This window comes from Mustela nigripes, chromosome 2 (assembly GCF_022355385.1).
Source record: "Mustela nigripes isolate SB6536 chromosome 2, MUSNIG.SB6536, whole genome shotgun sequence".
Classification (NCBI taxonomy): Eukaryota; Metazoa; Chordata; class Mammalia; order Carnivora; family Mustelidae; genus Mustela; species Mustela nigripes.
In genome coordinates, this window is record NC_081558.1 from 86,274,088 (window position 1) to 86,291,788 (window position 17,701).

Below are 17,701 nucleotides of genomic sequence, written 5' to 3' on the forward strand. Positions count from 1 at the left end.
CCACAGGGGTATATATACGTTATTTTTTACTTTTTTTTTTTTTCCTTTTAAAAAACATCCAAAGGATGGCCTTCAAAGGAAAGGAAATCTTTGTGGACTTAAGTGGAGTACAAATGCATTACATTGCCTTTTTTTTCTTTTTTTTTTTTTGCCTTTTTTCCCTTTACAGTCCACAAGATAACATGAGCATTTTCTTTGGCATTTGAAAAGGGCAGAATTGGGAAAGTACAAAATTATACTGGAACTGAAAAGAAAGTTCTCTTAAAAATTATAATTGAAAGTGTCCTCTTTAAGTGGCCTTATGTCTCTTCATGTCTAATTTCTACCAATTACTTTGGCTCTTGGGAGAATTACAGGGTTTCTAGAAAGAGGTTTCATAATTAAACGAAATACACAGGGGGTGGTCGCCTACGGGGGTGTGCCCTAGAAAATGCTCACACACGAGGCTGGGGTTCAGCCCTGGAGCGTGCTGATTGTTGGAATCACACGTGGGGAAGAAAAGTAACACTGGGCGTAGCAGTGATTGACATGTGTTACGGTGGTGGAGAGAAACCACAGCAGCTGGTTTATTCCCAGACAGTGGAAATTGAGGAAGGTGAATTTGAAGTTCTTTTCTTAAATGAGAACAGGGAATACGAAGGTGTCTGTTTCACATGGGGGTCGTTATTTTAGATTCAGTCATAAACAGGGCCCCCACTCTGGGCTCGCAGCTGCCCCTCATTGTTGGCGTGGTATCAGCCTTCATCAGTTTTCTCAAGCTTCCTGAGGTGTTTGGAGGACTTGATTAGCTCTCCTGGGCTGCCACTGTACCCCCCAAGGAGCTGTCCAGCATCACCGAGGACTACCTTAATTTATTCCTCCTATTTCCCATCTCACACTGGAGTGACACCCTTTTCTGGTGTGTTGAAGTATCAGGATTCACTGTTAATTATTGTGTTTGCACTTTCCAATCTAATATGCTGGTGTAAAGCCACATTCTCTTGGGGGAAGAGAATTTTTTTCACTCCACACCCGTAATGGCTTGCCTAGTTACTCTTATTCTCCACCTCCAAAGTGTCGGCCTTTGTCCCAGCAGAGAGAGCCAGAGAGACAGACATGCATGGTTCCCTGAAAGCTCATCCTCCGCCGCCCCCCACCCCGTTTTATAGCTGTCCTTGATGCCTATGTCTTTCCCCATGTTTTATTTTTTATTTATTTATTTTTGTCTCCTCTGAGAGAGAGAGAGAATTAGCATACTAGTGATTTCCAGTCTTTCCCCAATAGCTTAGAACGGCAGAGAATAGCAAGCAGGTACCAAAACGCAGAAGCACAAGGCACGACATTTTTTTGAAATTTCCTGTTGATCTTATGCAAATTCCACAGGACCATGAAATGTTTAAAATAAAATAAATAAGGGCCTCTTCCTCCCACAGTCCACGCAATCTTTCAGTAACAATGGAGGATTTATTCTGTGGCATTACAGGTGGGCTGTAGGGATTCCTGCCACTATTTTGAGGGCCTTGTGCACACAGTGTAGGTAATTTAGTTGCAAATACTGTTACTGAAGTGTTAGATTTTTGTATTTTTATGCCTATTGCATATTAAATTTAGGAACTCAGACTGCCTTACTTTAAATATTCCTGGCAGTCTTTTTTGTCTTCTCTCTTCTTTGTCAATCAGACTTAAATTAGATTGTGTGTGTTTTTCAAGCTGAGAAAGGCATGGGCATTACCAGTGTTGGGTCCTGGAAAAGACTAGTACAAACTTAATCTTACAGGTTTCTCTATGAATGCAGCAGCAGGGGACAAGTAACTTTCAGATCCATATAAATACATTATCAGTGATTTCAGTGTTCTTGGGAATTTGATATAATGATTATCTTTATGTCTATCTAACTGTCTTCTATAATTTTTAAGTGGCTGAAAGATGGAGCCATTTTACAAAGAGGTAAATGCCATAAATACGATTTAGTGGAGTACATCATTTCATTTGCCTCCCATTCATCAACCATGAGTTGGAACTGGAAAATGGCTCCAAAGGCTTTAAAAACCAAATTAGTAACTTGTATTCATACAACACCTGTTTCTGAGGATCTGAGAGCACTTTTGCTTCACTTCTGTGTGTTAAGTCTTGTAATTTATTCTCACTGTGTCCTCATGATGGTTGTTTTTGTTGTTAATATTTGTTGAAAACATTATCATGTGTTCAGTGGAGGTTTCAGACTTAATTCTGTTTTGTACTTGAAAGGTACCATTTTCTTGCCTTATCCCCCACTTCCCACTTCATACCACAGGAAATCTAGCCTGAAGAACTTACTAATGAAGCACCTGAGTGGCTCAGTTGGTTAAGCGTCTGCCTTTGGCTCAGGTCATGATCTCCCAGGGTCCTGGGATCCAGCCCCATGTCAGGCTCCTTGCTCACTGGGGAATCTGCTTCTCCGTCCGTTCCTCCCCCTGCTCACGCTCTGTCTCTCAAATAAATAAATGAAATCTTTTGTTTAAAAAGAAGATAATTATTAATGACTCCTTTAGTATTGAAGTGTGGGCAGGGTGAGTGGGACTGTGTGGTGGGTATGGGGCTTAAGTTCTATCTTGAGGCTCATGGCACAGAAATATACCATCTTTCCGCTCAGGAGCCCTGGAATTATAGAAGGGCCTTCAGAGAATTCCCAGATCCTCTGGGCTTTGCAGGGTCTTCAGTCCCTACTGCTAGGTTCTGGAACCAGAGGTGTGGTTATCCCCAAACTTGTTTCAGGGCACTTTGACACTGCAAAGCATTTGGAGCACCCCAGTTGGCTCCTTTTGGGAGGCTGACTGGGTCTTGTCAGTTTCTGCACTAAAAAGTTCTATTCCAATGGTTCTGAGGTGCTTAGTGCATTATTTTTCCTCTGTTACCTATAACAACACCCCCTGCAATAAAAACCTAAAATATAATTATTAGGTGTCCGTGTCTTCTAAGGTAGTAGCCTTTGTTAGAATGAAATGAGCACAGTCTCTGCTCTGGGGGGGGGGTTATAACATACCCAACTTGTTGAAGTTTTTATTTTCAGACTTCTATAAAGTCCCCAAAATGGCTCTGGGAAGCAACCTGGATCTTAACAGGAACAAAAAGCCCACTTTTCTTGTGAAGAATATTTATATGTTTGCAGGCATTTCATAATAGGATTCAATATTTATGGCACCAGTCATAACAGCTCTCATCTATTTGTCAAGGCTGTGTCTGGCCAGCGTTCCCACTCATTGCTTCATAACGTACATTATCTTTACTTTTGAAAGCAAGACGAAAAAGACGAGACCTAGAACGGTCACTTACCCAGAGTCATGCTTTTGTTAATTGGAGAAGCCAGGATTTACATCAGGATCTGTCTACTATTAACACTGTTCCTTTGTCATTTTTTAACCATTAGGGTTAGGGGTAAGAGTGGGGTAGGAGTTCTCTGCCTATATAGTGTCTCAACTCTTGCCAATTTGGGCTGGAATTGTCCTGTGCACTGTGGGATATCAGGCAGCACTCTGGCGCGCTACCTACCAGGTGCCAGTAGCAAACAGCACCACCGCTGCCCCTAGCCCTACAGTTAATGACAGTTAGAATGTCTCTAGAAATTACCAATGTCCCCTGGCAGGCAAAACTCTTCCCAGTTGACTGGGCTAGTGTTAGGGTGTGCAGTAGGGATCCACCTTCATTTTCTTCCAAATAGCTGTCTTCATCAACAGCGTTTATTGCATTCTCCTGATTTTTATGATGGAATGAAATGGCACCTGTATCATCATTTGGATTTCTGTATATGCCCTAGTTAGTGCCCAATTCTTTATTATTCCTGTGATCACTTTATTGATTTTTGTGCTATCCCACGCTATTTTGATTATAAGTTTGTTGCATATATTAATATCAATTAAGACACTGTTCTTTGTTTTCAAGATCTTAACAACTTTTGCGGGTTGCTTTTTCCACATAGACTCCGAAGTTATTTTCTCGGATTCCCAGTAAATTCTGTTGAAATTGTAATTACATTTACATAATCATTTGAAGAGAGTTTCCACCATGTGTTTTCAAGAACATAGAGTTTGCTATTATTGTTGGAAGTAAAGTTTTTAGAGATTTGTGATCATTCTGAAACTTCTATGCATTTATCTAAGCCAGTATTACCAAAGTGAGGTACATACCCATGTTGAAATAGTATTTATTTATGTGTGTATTTATTTATGTTGACAAATTAGGAGAGAAATTGTGCATTACTAATATTGAGCATTCAGGTTGAAGGTGATGCCCTGGCTGGGTGCAGAGGTCAGGGGTCACCTGTCTATACAAAACAGGAGGGCTCCTGAGAGACTGGGTTCAGAGGAAGGCTTTCATTTGAAAACTCAGTGAAGTGGATTTGTGAATTATTTCTAGTAGCTTAACCCTCCCGAAATATACACATGACTTAAAAAATTCCTGTTAGGTAGTTGAGGATTGAGGAAAATACCCCAGTAATGGGAACATAAAATCCTTCTGTCTTTGTCTCTTTCTTCCCTCTCTCTTTCCCTGTCTGTCTCTTCCTCACACACACACTTAGACTCACACACAGAAAAATGACCACACTAACTCCTCTCTCACTGTTTGTCAGAGCTTTCCTAGTGAGATTAAAAAAAACACAAAACAACAAAACAAAACAAAAAATGCAATGCCTACCTATTCAGATCTGCGAGAGGATAGCCAAAGATATTTGGATGCATCAAGAAGCCATTTTGAAATGTGGGTTAACTTCCACTATTGTTAACAATGAATCTCATTCCAAGTGTATATTAAGTCTTGAAATATTAACTATTCATAATATGAACTTACTGTAATTATAATTTTAAAATATTGCTTATTTCAGTTGCTTCTCATCTTTTTAAATTTTATTTTGTATTATTTTATATGACAAAAATGTAAGATATTGATACGGTGGTAGTCAGGAGTCTTTACGGACCTAGTAGGCGATCAAAAAATTTGGAGACTGATTCATGAAACTTCTGGGTCACTTGGATGGTTCCTGAAGCAGTTAGAGTTTTGCTACTCAAAGTGTAGTCTGTGCACCAACAGCACTGGTGTCACCTGGGAGCTCCTTGGAAATGCAGATTCCCAGGCCACACCCACATCAGCTGAATCGGAATCTTCATTTTAACCAGATCCCAATGATCTGTTTTCACAACCTGTTTTCACATTAAAGTGTGAGAAGAACGTTAAGCTGTCCTTTCCTATTAGCCATGTGTAGCAATGTAAATGTAAATTCATTTAAGTTAAAATTAAAAATTCAGTTCCTTATGGGCACTAGCCACATTTTAGGTGCTTGGTAGCAACATGTGGCTAGTGGCTACTGTATTGGACAGTACAGATAGAGAACATCTCCATCATATAATTCAGTTCAAGGGTATAGGTAGGTAGATCGAGAAAAGGAAACAATGAATGAACTTTAATTTGGAACATGTGCATTGAATGTAAGCAGAGAGGGGACTTCCTGTCACTCAACTGGACAGAGCCTGTGAGAGAGTTCTCGAGAGCATTCATCCAGGGTTCAATTACTTACTGTTAGTTTTGTTCGCAGATAATGTGACTTCTGAAGTACTATCAGGAAGACCTGCTTTATATTCGGTGTTAGGTTTGTGATAAAATATTATTTGTGCATTAATACTAACATTAGTCCTTTTGGCATCTTTCAGGGTAAGTTAGGAACCTTACAAGATCCCAGAGAAAGCAGGACCCTGCCCCAGATCCCATTCCTTGGGGTTTTTCTCTTTTCTGTAGTCCAGCCTGGGGGGCATTGAAATTCTTTGACGCTGTGTTATACAGGGACTGCAGGGGTAAGGCCTGTTTGTTTTCCCATCGCTTTTAAGATTAATGGTGAACTCCTTGGGGTTGCACTAGTCCCTGACGGTTTATCTACCAGACAGCTGGCTCTGACTGTAAGCAGTGAGACAGGATGTGGCAAGATTTCTCTAGAATAAACAGCAGTACTGCAATACTGGGTAGTGAGATGCCCACAATGACTGGCATGCACTTGGCAGAGCGCAGCTTCCTAAGAGAGTGTTTGGTTAGGGTATCATTTGCACAGTTCCCCAACCCCCATCATTTCCCAAATGTTCCTGGTAATACCAAACCCTTATCAACAGAAGTGGTGAATGTCTGTTGGTGAAAGAGGAAGAGAAAATCAGAAAAAAAGGCAGTGACCCATCTATGAGTTCATTCTTCTCCTTTCTACTTCTTACTTCAGAACTCCCCTGATAAACTGTAGAGTTAGGTCCTTTATTTAATACTTTGCTAGGATTTGTTTACTTGGATTTTTTCCCCCCTAAGCATTTCTTAAACTTCACTAATAGGGGATGTTTTTGACTCCAGCAGCTTCATTTTTTTTTAATTTTTAATTTTTTTGTAGATTTGTTTTATTTTGCAAGGGGAAGGAGTCATAAAATGATCGGAAGTCTCTTCCCCATTGTTCTGAGAGCATCTTTGGGGAGCAGCATTTACTCCCTTCCCTATCCTACCCCAACTCCCACCAATTGCAGAGATGGGAAATACCTAAACTCTCTCTCCCATCCGTCCAGTCCCTCCACAAAACCTTAGCTAATTACTGCTCTCCAAAGACATCCTTTGCCTCTTCTTCCATCCTACACAATGCCACGTGCCTCATCTTCCTCAAGTCTGTATTTTAGTGTCTTCTCTTATCTAAGACCATCCATGGCTCCCCTTTCCCTCAGAATGAAGTCCCATCCTGCAGGGGCACACCCCACCCTTTCTTTCTGACCACGGTTCTCACTTCTTTCCTGCCCACTGTAGACACATCACAGGTCCATCCTAATAGCAGATTCATCCAAATGTTCGCCGGGCTCTTGTGTACCGGTCCTGCCGATTCTGATAGCCAGTCCTCACCTTTTACCAAACTTGACCGTTTATTATTTCCATCCTATAACTCATGGTTTTTTCTGTCTCTGTCCTTACTAATCTCTGTTCTCAGTGCCTGGAATAGCCTTTTATCCATTGTCCCATGACTAATCTCCATTCAGCTTTAGGCTCAGCTGACACACTTCTTGCTTTTTAAAAGATTTCCTGATCCCTGCCACTGAAAGTAACTGAACTCCCATAACGTTTCCCTTTTTATAGGGTTTGCATACAGTAGATAGCACTTGGATAGTTAGATGGCCATCTTGAAGGCAGGATCTAACATAGTACCTGACATGTATGTGGTCAGTGGTCAAGAAGGTGCTAAACAGATGAATGAAGACATAGACCTTTTTATTGTCGTGAGTTTTACGTTAGTTAATGAAACTAGAAAATGCCTTTTTTTCTTTCCTTGACAAAACTTCAGATCTGTAGTTCATATTCCTCTCTCCTACTACTTAGAAGAAAAAAAAAAAGCTATTCTGATTATTCTACTTGAACTTGGTATTGCCTTGGGGGAAATATCTTAAAAATCCTTCCTGTTTCCCAGACATAGAGAATTTGTTTCTGTCAACTGACATTCAGTATTTTTTTTTTTTTTTTTCTGTTTGGAGAAGTGCCTAGTAATCTAAGTTGGAGTTTACCACCATTTCTTTCTGATTATTCCTAAGTGAAGCAAAAATAGTTTTATTGATGAACTGTACATCCTCTCCTTTCTTTTCACAACTCAAGTTCAAACTGGGCCTGGTGTCCTGGGAAAGAGGAGATGTTGTTTAAACTCATGGTCTTTGAAGTTGTCGAAGGGGTTTATGAGTTGAAGAGAGATCTGTTACATGTTTATTATTTAAAAGTAGTGTGTATGGTAGTATTTATTCACATGTTTATTTTTTAAAAGTATCATTTATAGTAGTTTTTTGACAGGCATTTATTTTTTAGTAGACTGATTTCAGATCTGCTAGTGAAACCAAAATAGGTTTTTAATTAACTACTTGGCAGTTTGTCGGTATAATTTGAGGATTAACCCTCTTGCCTGTGTTAATTTTGAATATTTAAAGTACTCATAGACAATAGGGTCTTTGCTAGCAAACATGTTCTTTCAAAGGCTTAGCCCAGGGTTATGTCCCAGCCACTGAGGAACTGGCACTGGCCATGATCGTGGGTTATCCGGGAGCACAGAGGGGAAGAATCTGCTGAGTCATTACAAGGCATGAACTATCTAGGTTGAGTTTACGGGTTGGTTATTCTGATTGTAATTCACTTAGATAATCCGCTCACTCTTATCTCTTCCCTGAGATCCAGCCTTCTGTGACTCACAAGGTAGCTGCTGCTGCTGGGGCTCCTTTTTTTTTTTTTTTTTAAACATATAATGCATTATTAATTTCAGGGGTACAGTTCTGTGATTCATCAGTCTTACACAGTCCACATGGGAGCTTTGTGTATGTAGCCAAGAGGCCAGAAACTGGTGGCTGGGAGGTCAAATTCAATCCCAAGAGGTTGGCCAACATAGCAAAAAACATTGTCAAGAGCCAAGATTTTGACAGTTATGGCTGACATAAACACACGATTTAATGAATTCTTAAAAAAAAACAAAACAAAAACTAGAAGTTTTGGCCATCCTGGCCTGGAATCGCTAGCGATGGCTGGGATGTAAACTGCCCAGGTTACCAAGGTTTCCACTATTGCCACTGTCTCCCCAACACTGTAGTGATGTGGCATCTACTATTGAACGTCGCTCCTACACTGTGACTTTTCTCATGATGGAGGCAGGTTTTCTCCCAACTGCATTGCTTTCAGGAATGGCATTGCAAGAGGGCATCTGATAGGATTCTGTGTTCGAATGAAAAGCAGAGAGAGCATATTTCTCCGCGAACATGAAGACCATGCCTGTATCTCTTATATGAGAACAGAGTGTCCAGATTATGTATTTTGGTCAAAAAATATCTTCTTCCACTCACTGCCTGTGGGTCTTGGAGTTTGTATCCCTGGTGTGACGTTCTGACCCTCTGGCCCCCTGGGGAGTGACTGTATAACCCTTGGCAGACATGACTGTTGTAATGAGCCCAGTTCTGATTTACACTGTTTTTACACTGTTTTTATGACAGTTCATTTTTGTGTGTGATTAATGAGGTCACCACGACACAGAATAGGTGGTCTTCTCTTATGATCTTAAATAGCTCCCACATCTGTGGCCAGTTATGTTGACATCTGAGGTACTTCAGTCTAGGGGCTCTTTGCTCTCCTGCACTACAATTAAGAGAGGTTTGTGCACAAATGCTCAGTGTCTAAATCTCCTTTTATGTGTTTGTTGTACAAGCATTTTTTTTTTTTTTTTTTTTTTTTTTTTAGTAAGCTCCATGCCCAGCTCCAAGCCCAACGCAGGGCTTGAACTCACAAAAAATCAAGAACTTGATCTTGAGATCAAGACCCAAGCTGAGATCAGGAGGCAAATGCTCAACTGAGTGAGCCACCCAGGCACCCCTGGGTTTCATTTAAATTTCATTTAAAAATTTCTATTCAGTTTTGGCCCATTTATAAGAAGTCAAATAAGTGAGGGCTGTTTGGGATGATGAGAAAGTTTTGGAAATAGTGGGAACAGTTGTCTGGCCTTATGAATGTGCTTAATGACATTGAATGAACACTTAAAAATGGTTAAAATGGTAAATGTTCTATTAAGTGTGTTTTAACCACAATAAAAAAAGTAAAAAGAAGTGTGGAGACAAGAAGTTGGATATACTTTTGAGTTTTTCTGACCAAAAGAGGCATAGAGAAAGGTTCTCATTCTTATTTTATATTTCCTCAATCTCTGGTCTTTTTTTTTTTGAAGGTTTCTTTTCTTCTGCGGTTATACTTTTGGTCTCTACAAGTCATTCTCTCTGTTTTCTCTTTCCATGGACCTGTTCAGTTCTTGCCCAGGGAAAATCTGGACAGTAGCAGATAAAACATACCCAGCCTGGTCTGTGGTTCTTCACTCTGATCACACATTAGAATCACCCATGAGTTTCCAAAGCCCCTTTGCCCAGGCCATACCTAAAGCCAATCAATCAAAATTTATGAGAGCTCCCCAAGTGCTTCCAAAGGTGAATGCAACCAGGGCTAAGGATGCCTGCCCTGTGGGAAGCCCTGTCTGATTCACAGAGCCCAAGGTTTCTCATTAGATTGTTCCAGTGCCTGAAGTTGGGGCACATCAAAAGCCACTTTCCTTTTGTCCTCCAGATTCAGTTATTTTAGAAATTGCAGTGATGTGATTTGAGGGGTCTCTGATAGGAAGAGTATGGTCAGGCAGGGGTGGAGGGATGGATAGTTTTGTCTAGAGACACTGACTCAGAGAATAAATATTACAGAGTCAAAACAGGAAATACATATATCCAAGCAAAGTAGAATGCCTTTCTTGCTTTTTTAAAAATAAATTTGATTTTGGAATAATTTTATATTTAACATAAAAGTTACCAAAAAATTACAAAGAATTCCTTTATGCCCTTCATCGAGTTTGTCCAAGCATTAGTTCTGATGTTACCATGGTAACTTTGTCAAAACTAAGACATTGACACTGGTACCTTACTGTTCAGTAAATTGTGGATTTTATTTGGATTTCACCAGTTTTTCTATTAATGTCCTCTTTTAGTGATGGGACCCAGTCCAGGGTACCACACTACATTTAGTTATCATGTTGTGGTGGCTTTTTAAAACTTAACTGCGCTATGAAGTCTTAGCTATTTCTCCAGCATCCTAAGCAGTCAGGACCTCCATGTTTATGTGCCTTGTTACCACAATGTCATTATGTTAAGAATTTGAATTTGTTTTGTCTTATGTATTCTTGGCTTTTAGCACATCACATCTCAGGAGTATCCTTTTTATTCCTCTTCCTTTCAGAAAATCCCTTTGGAGTGGAAATAAACCCCCCTCAACTCTCCAATGCTGCATCCAAGTGGGGGATTCAAGATGTGAGAGGGGTTAGAGCTCTTTTCACTTAATTATCGCTCAGGTGGTTTTTGAGAAATGACCTAGCGGCATGAAGATGTTTTTATTTTTTCAAGAAACCAAGCTATATGGGACCCAAATCAATGGATTAATTTGATAATTGACCCATTTTAATCATAATATAAACAGATAACTTTGCATTTTTTCCATAGGATGGACTAAATCCAATTTCCCTTTGGGGATTTCAAGACTTGGTAAACTGAGGAGAAGATTATGAGTCTGTTAATTGAAGAAGTTGACAGGGTGGCCCATACCTTTGCCCCTTGACATGCTTCCTGCCTTTTACTTTCAGGACAGACTCCATGTTCTGGTTTTCTTCCTTCCTCCCTGGTTATTCCTTCTCCTTTGGGATTTCTTCTCTTTTCTCCCAGTGTCTTCTTCATGGTGGATGGTCCCAAGGGTCAGTCCTTGACTATTCTCTCTCTACATTAATTGAAATCTCACCCAGTTTTTTGCTTTAATACCATCTGAAAGCTGATGGCTCTCAAATTCATATCTTCAGCTCCTCTCCTGAAATCCATCCAGATTGGACTATGTATTAAACTTTCTACCAGACATCTCTAATTAAAGGTCTTCTGTGTAAGTCAAATTCAACACTTCTGAAACTGAATTATTGACTTTCTTCCAAAACTGTGCCACCCACAACTTTCCCCATTATAATTGCAGCAACTCCATCCAATCTACCAGTGGCCAGGACAAAAATTCTCAGTCATCCTCATCTGCTTTCTTCTTTCTAGACCCCATGAGGAAGTCTTGAAGTTTCCACCTTGAAAATATATCCAGAATCCAGACTTTATGACTGCTGCTACACTGCTAAAAACTCACTTTGAGCCATCATCATCTCCCTGCTGGACCACTGAGTTAGTCTCTTAGCTGCCTCCTATAGCCGGAGGGAGCCTTGTAAAATAAACCAGATCATGTTACTTCTCTGTTCAACAGTCTCCAACTTCTCAGTTGGAGTCTCCAGGCTTCCTAGTGACTTTTCAGCCTTGTCTTCCCTTCCTAGTCTGCCCTTTATTCACTGAGCTTTGGCCTCAGGGCCTCTGTATTATCTTGCCTAGGACCTTTGCACTGGCTATTCCCTCTGCCTGGAAGCTGTCATCCTAGATATCAGCATGGCCAGCTCCTTCAGTTCCCATAGGTCTTTGTTCTAAATGTCACCTTCCTGGTGAAGCCACCCAGACTACCCCATTGAAACGGCAGCTTCTAAGAGCACCTGGGTGGCTCAGTTGGTTGGGAAGCCGAATCTTGATTTTGGCTCAGGTCATGATCGTAGGGTCCTGGGATGGAGCCTTGCATCAAGCCCTCATTGGGCTCCATGCTCAGCGGGGAGTTTGTTTGAGGTTTCTCTCTCCTTCTCTCCTCCTGCTCATCCTTTCTTTCTCCCTAAAATAAATAAATAAATCGTTAACAACAACAACAAAACTGCAGCTTCCCCTCAAACACTCCTCCTGATTCTCTTCACCTTGCTCTTTCTTTTTTCTTCTATACTTATCTCTGCTGAACATAATGTTATATGCTCATGCATGTTTATTTGTTTTTGCCTATGCACCTCCACTAGACTGTCAGCTCCAGGAGAGCAGAGATTTTTGTCTGTTTGTCTATTGATATATGCTAAAGAATAGTGCCTGGCATATAGTAGTAGTAGTCAGTATTTCTCAAATGAATAATTATGAACTGTGAGGAGTGTTTGGAAAGTAAAGATGCAATTATAGATGATAGTCACTAGGTCAGCAGTGGCTAATGTTTGCTGAGCCCAGACCTCTTGTCATGCCCTGTGCTAAGGACTTTACATGTTTTTGTCTTACTTAGTTTTTACAAGGATGCTAAGAGACAGCTACTCATAATATTCCCATTTAGCAGTGAAAGAAACCAAGACACCAAAAGTTTATATATATTGTCCAGAGTCACCTAGAGGTAGTTTAAATTGCCCAAAGTGAACTAGAGGTGTATCATTGACCTCTAGTTCTCATTGATCCCCTTCTAGTTCACTTTAGCACCTGTACCCTATAAATGGCAAATCTGGAGAAAATTAGGGAATAGGCAATGGAGGGAGGAGGTGAAGCTTATGTCTTTGTTAGCAGTACTCTTCTCACAGTGCTTACATTTAATTTCAGAGTATTTGGTGTTAATTTCCAGATGAGGGAGGCTTTTGGTAGTTAATCCTGCATCTCCAGAATTTTTCTTTTTGCATAATCCTGCATCTCCTTCCTTTTTCTTTTTCTTTAAACCCAGATCTCTCTGTCCTTTCCAAAAGTGGAAGCCATCACAGCTTCATTCGAGGGCAAGTTTAGTGGCTTCTCATTTCTTTTTCCCAGAATAACACAAGGACATGAACTTCGGGGAAACATAAGTGGTGTTTCCCCTCTTTCGTAGGAGGGTGACAAATGCCTCCTCAGCTGAGAGTTTCATGCCAATGCTTCTTCCCTGGGGACTTGAATGACTGCAGAGTATCTATTCCCTCCTGAAGTGATCCCTTAGAGGGCTACCTCTGGCCCCTGAAGCCACTTCTGTTGGGTGTCTGCTTCTCTCTCCCAAGGTGGTCTTGACCCTCAGAGACAGGAAACCTTATCACCTGTCAGTGACTGCTCTAGGTGTTCTTTTTTTTTTTTTTTTTAAGGTTTTATTTATTTATTTGCCAGGGAGAGAGAGAGAGAACGAGAGCAGAAGCAGGCAGAGTGGCAGGCAGAGTGGCAGGCAGAGGCAGAGAGAGAAGCAGGTTCCCTGCTGAGCAAGGAGTCTTATACAGGACTCTATCCCAGGACCCTGGGATCATGATCTTAGCTAAAAGAAGCGGCTTAACCCACTGAGCCACCTATGTGTCCCCTCTCTTTGTTCTGAGTAGATCTGTGGGCCTGGGCCTAGCCATGGTCACCAGTGGGAAAACACGAACCTGCCTTGTCTTCCTGCTCAGCAACTGCTACTGTTTTTCTGTGCTCTGCAATAAATTGCCACAAATTTAGTGTCAGAAAACAACATGCATTTATTACCCTACAGTTTCTGTAGCTCATCTGGGATCTTTGCATCTGGTCTTCATCAGGCTGCAGTATAAGTGTTGGCTTGGGCTGTGATCTCAACACAGGCTCACCTGGGAAATAAATATCTGTTTTCACTGCTCCCTCAGGTTCTTTGCAGAATTCATCTCTTTGCAGTCATAGAATTGAAATCCCTGTTTCTTGCCAACTGTTGACCAGGGGCTGCCCACGGTTCCTTGCCACGTGGCCCTTTCATAACATGGCAGCTTGCTTCTTCAAAGCCAGCAAGAAGAGTATGTGGCTCTGGTCTGCCAAAATGGAGCCTTACAGTGTTAACGTAATCCCAGGAGTGACAGCCCATCCTCTTTGCCGTATTCTGATGGGTTAGAAGTGAAGTGCAAGTCCTACCCTCATTCAAGGGGAGGGTTTGTACAACGTCATGAACACCAGCAGGAGGAGAATATTGGGAGGAAGGGTCACCTTGGGTGTGTTCACCACAGCAGCCTGTTTACTGTTGCTAAATTGTGGAGCTAATTCCTAAAGGCAAGGGAAGACTGATTAGTTGCTCATCTATTCCTTCAGCAGATATTGGATTTGCTTTGCCAAGACTATGGGTCAAGATGTGGTTTTTCATGTTTCATCTAGAATATTTGTAATAATGTTTATTTTTATAGATATTTTGTGCTCCTTTCAGTTCAGATGTAACTGAGTAAATTATCTGATTAAATGAACCAGAGATGCCTTCCTTCCTGTAGTACTTCTTGTTCTAGCACCAAAGGTGGTAGTTACTAGATCCTATACCAAAGATTCTTTCTTTTTTTTTTTTTTAAGATTTTATTTATTTATTTGACAGAGAGAGATCACAAGTAGGCAGAGAGAGAGGAGGAAACAGGCTCCCCGCTGAGCTGAGAGCCCGATGCAGGACTCGATCCCAGGACCCTGAGATCATGACCTGAGCCGAAGGCAGTGGCTTAACCCACTGAGCCACCCAGGCGCCCCCCAAAGATTATTTCTTATGAACCTGGGTTGTAAGTTGCTTAAAGGCAGACTCCATTCACTTTATGAGTGTTTTACTGAGTGGATATGGTGTCAACTTATTTAAAATGATCACTGGTTTTCAAGCTACTCATTTAAAATCTCAGTGGGTGTTTATAAATAACCTCTCATGGTCTGACATTTGTCTTCATGTGACAGAGAAGCTGGGATTTCATATCTTAGAACACCTCCTCCCACGCCTGTCTTCATCATTTGAGACCTCACAAACACCCATGACAGCATGTCATGACCAAGTCTTTGAAAACTCTAAAATCTTTTGCTTTAGTTCCCCTTAATATGTGTTTTGTGGGGGGGGGGGGGGGGGGGTAGGGGATGAGAATGTGAGGAAAAAACGAGAGCTAGTATCTAGTCTGACAAAGTTTTAATGCAAGAAAGCTCAGGCACAGAACTGGTTTCTTCTTTTGGTGTTAGTTTATTCCAATTTGACCAGTTTGGAATCAATTTATTCTTTTATGTTTTGAAAGTATGTGCCTCAATCCCTACTCCTGAAAGGATGAATTAGGAGGGAAAATAAAATCAAGACACGCTATTGACGTTTGCTTACCCGATCACAGTTGCACACCTGGGAAAAACCAAATCCTCTTTAAAATTTTTTCACTTTCAAATTTCACATAAATCATACCCAGAGGGTTAATGGTAATGTAAGTTGCTTTTAATGATATATAAAAATCTTAGAAATTCATTTTTAAAATATAGCAAATATGCATATTCAGAAACCACTTATTTGGTAGGATACATGTGTATGAGTTCAGTGTGAAAGCGCCCACTTTAAGAATTTTCTGGCCACACCTGCTCTTACAGGGGCTCCATGGGCCCCTCTTTGGTAGAGCTCCTCATAAGTGGGCTGAGAGAGCTCTGCTCACCCCTTGGCCAGTGGGGTGTGGCTGTGCTAGTGCTGGAAACCCCGGACAGAGCCCAGAATCCTGGTCCCTCAGTCCCGATCCCCGTGACTGGCTAGCCAGAGAGAGAGCGTGCACGCTGTCATACACTTAACAGCAATCCATTTCCTCTTGCCTTATGCCTGGCTGGGTGGGCCAAGGAATCACCTTCCATTTCGGATACTCGTGTGGCTTTCAGGAGTTCCTCATGCCCACATAAGCATCATGTAGGAGTCCCTCAAAGGGAAATGGTGGGAGTTCCTTCTGGTGATCACTTCCTACTGGCTCTCCTGAATGCACAGAGTGTCCCATCATAGGCACGAGGACATGGTGGGAAAGAGGGAAGCAGCTGCGCCACCTGTGTGGGGACACGGCTGGGCCATGCTGGTCGGCTCTGCACCGACCAGAACCCTGCAACTGTTTGCCACAAATGACCTTTATACCCACTCTTTCCCCAGGACTTCAGTTGCCTTATATTCTTTCTTTAATGCATCTTTAATTTGATGAATTTTGCCAGATTGCCTTCTGTAAGGGTTGAACCTTTTTAAAGTCTCTTTAAATTAATTTTAATTTCCTAAGGGCTATTAGAATATATTCTTTTCAGAAAAAGGGAAAAAAATAGGGATATAGCCCCTAGATCCAGCTCCCATGCAGACCATCTCCATCCCCCAGAGGTAGGTGCTGTTAGTGGTTTGGTGTGTCTCTTTGTCTATGCCTTGTCAGATATTAACCCATGGGAAATAAATATTATAGGAGTATGTGCGTGTTGTTTAATGGATAAGCTATACTGTCCTAAATTTCTATAATGGTATGTTTTCCTTGATACTATGTATAGGTCTTTCCATGATGTGTATAATTAAGTAAAATATATATATATATGTATATAAAATTTGAGCTTTATTATAAATTATTTTTCAGCAGTGCTTTTCAACATTTACTTTCAGGAAAGATTTTGGGGTTTCATTGAATACCCAACAATTCATATATATATGAATATATATCATAAATATATGATATATATATGATATACTCATATATATAGTGCAAAATCTTTATGTGTTTTTTTCCTCTCTTCAGATCTCAGAAAAGTGATCTTCACAATGAACGCTACATCTTGGAATTAGATTGCTGTTCCTCCTTAGACCACCTGACAGGCCAGAAACTCATCCCAGAGTTCATTAAGAAGGTGAGCCCTATGGTCAGGGGACAACTGACCAGGTTTGCAGTGCGAACTGGTGTGGGATGGCTTAGGGCAGTTCGGCCATACTCCACAGGCTGGGGTAGGAGCCAGGGACTCCTTGGACCTGGGTCTCTGAGCAGCCCTACAGGGATGCAACCCCCTACTCTGTACACACATGGCTCAGGCTAAAGATGACTCAGAAACAAGGTAGCTTCCCCCCTTCCCAGGCAGGCAGGACCCTGGACCTTATCTTTTAAGGCTGGATTGGCAGAAATGGCTGATAGGCCTGGGCCCACTGCTCAGACTCCCTTCAAACCTTCAAGGTGGTGTGACCCACACCCCCCAGCCTAAATCCCACCTTCCACTTGTCCTGTGGGTCTTCATTGCCATGAGCCACCTTTCTTTCTAGTGTGAGAGCACCCTGGAGTCCTAAGGCCACTGGCATGAAGTTATACCGGAGAAAATTGCCTAGTTGCAGGAGAATCATTCTCTGCCCAGTAATGTGTCTGGTTTTGAACTTCTCTTCATGCCCTATGAGGTTTCCTGCCTCATTGCAGGGTTCACTTGAGTTTCAATACAAAATATACGGCCGAAGGAATGTCCTTGCCCAAACTGGGACTAAGTTCATTCCTTAATGCTTTCCTTGTTCTCTCTCACCCACTCTTCCACGGTAATTGACAGTTCCCTATCCCATAGAGGGGATGATGCTTTGTTTGAGATCCAGTCTGTCCATTAGTGAACTCATTAATGAATAGTGT

At 41.4% G+C, this 17,701-nt stretch overlaps 1 protein-coding gene across 2 annotated transcripts in view; it reads left to right on the top strand.

Annotated features, from left to right (window-relative positions):
* RFTN1 (raftlin, lipid raft linker 1) overlaps window positions 1-17,701 on the top strand; it is a 193,053-nt gene that overhangs the window by 87,612 nt on the left and 87,740 nt on the right. For both annotated transcript variants that reach the window (XM_059390878.1, XM_059390877.1), the window contains exon 4: window positions 16,841-16,949. In XM_059390878.1, the coding sequence (XP_059246861.1) occupies window positions 16,841-16,949 (109 nt within the window). The remainder of the gene's footprint in view (window positions 1-16,840; window positions 16,950-17,701) is intronic.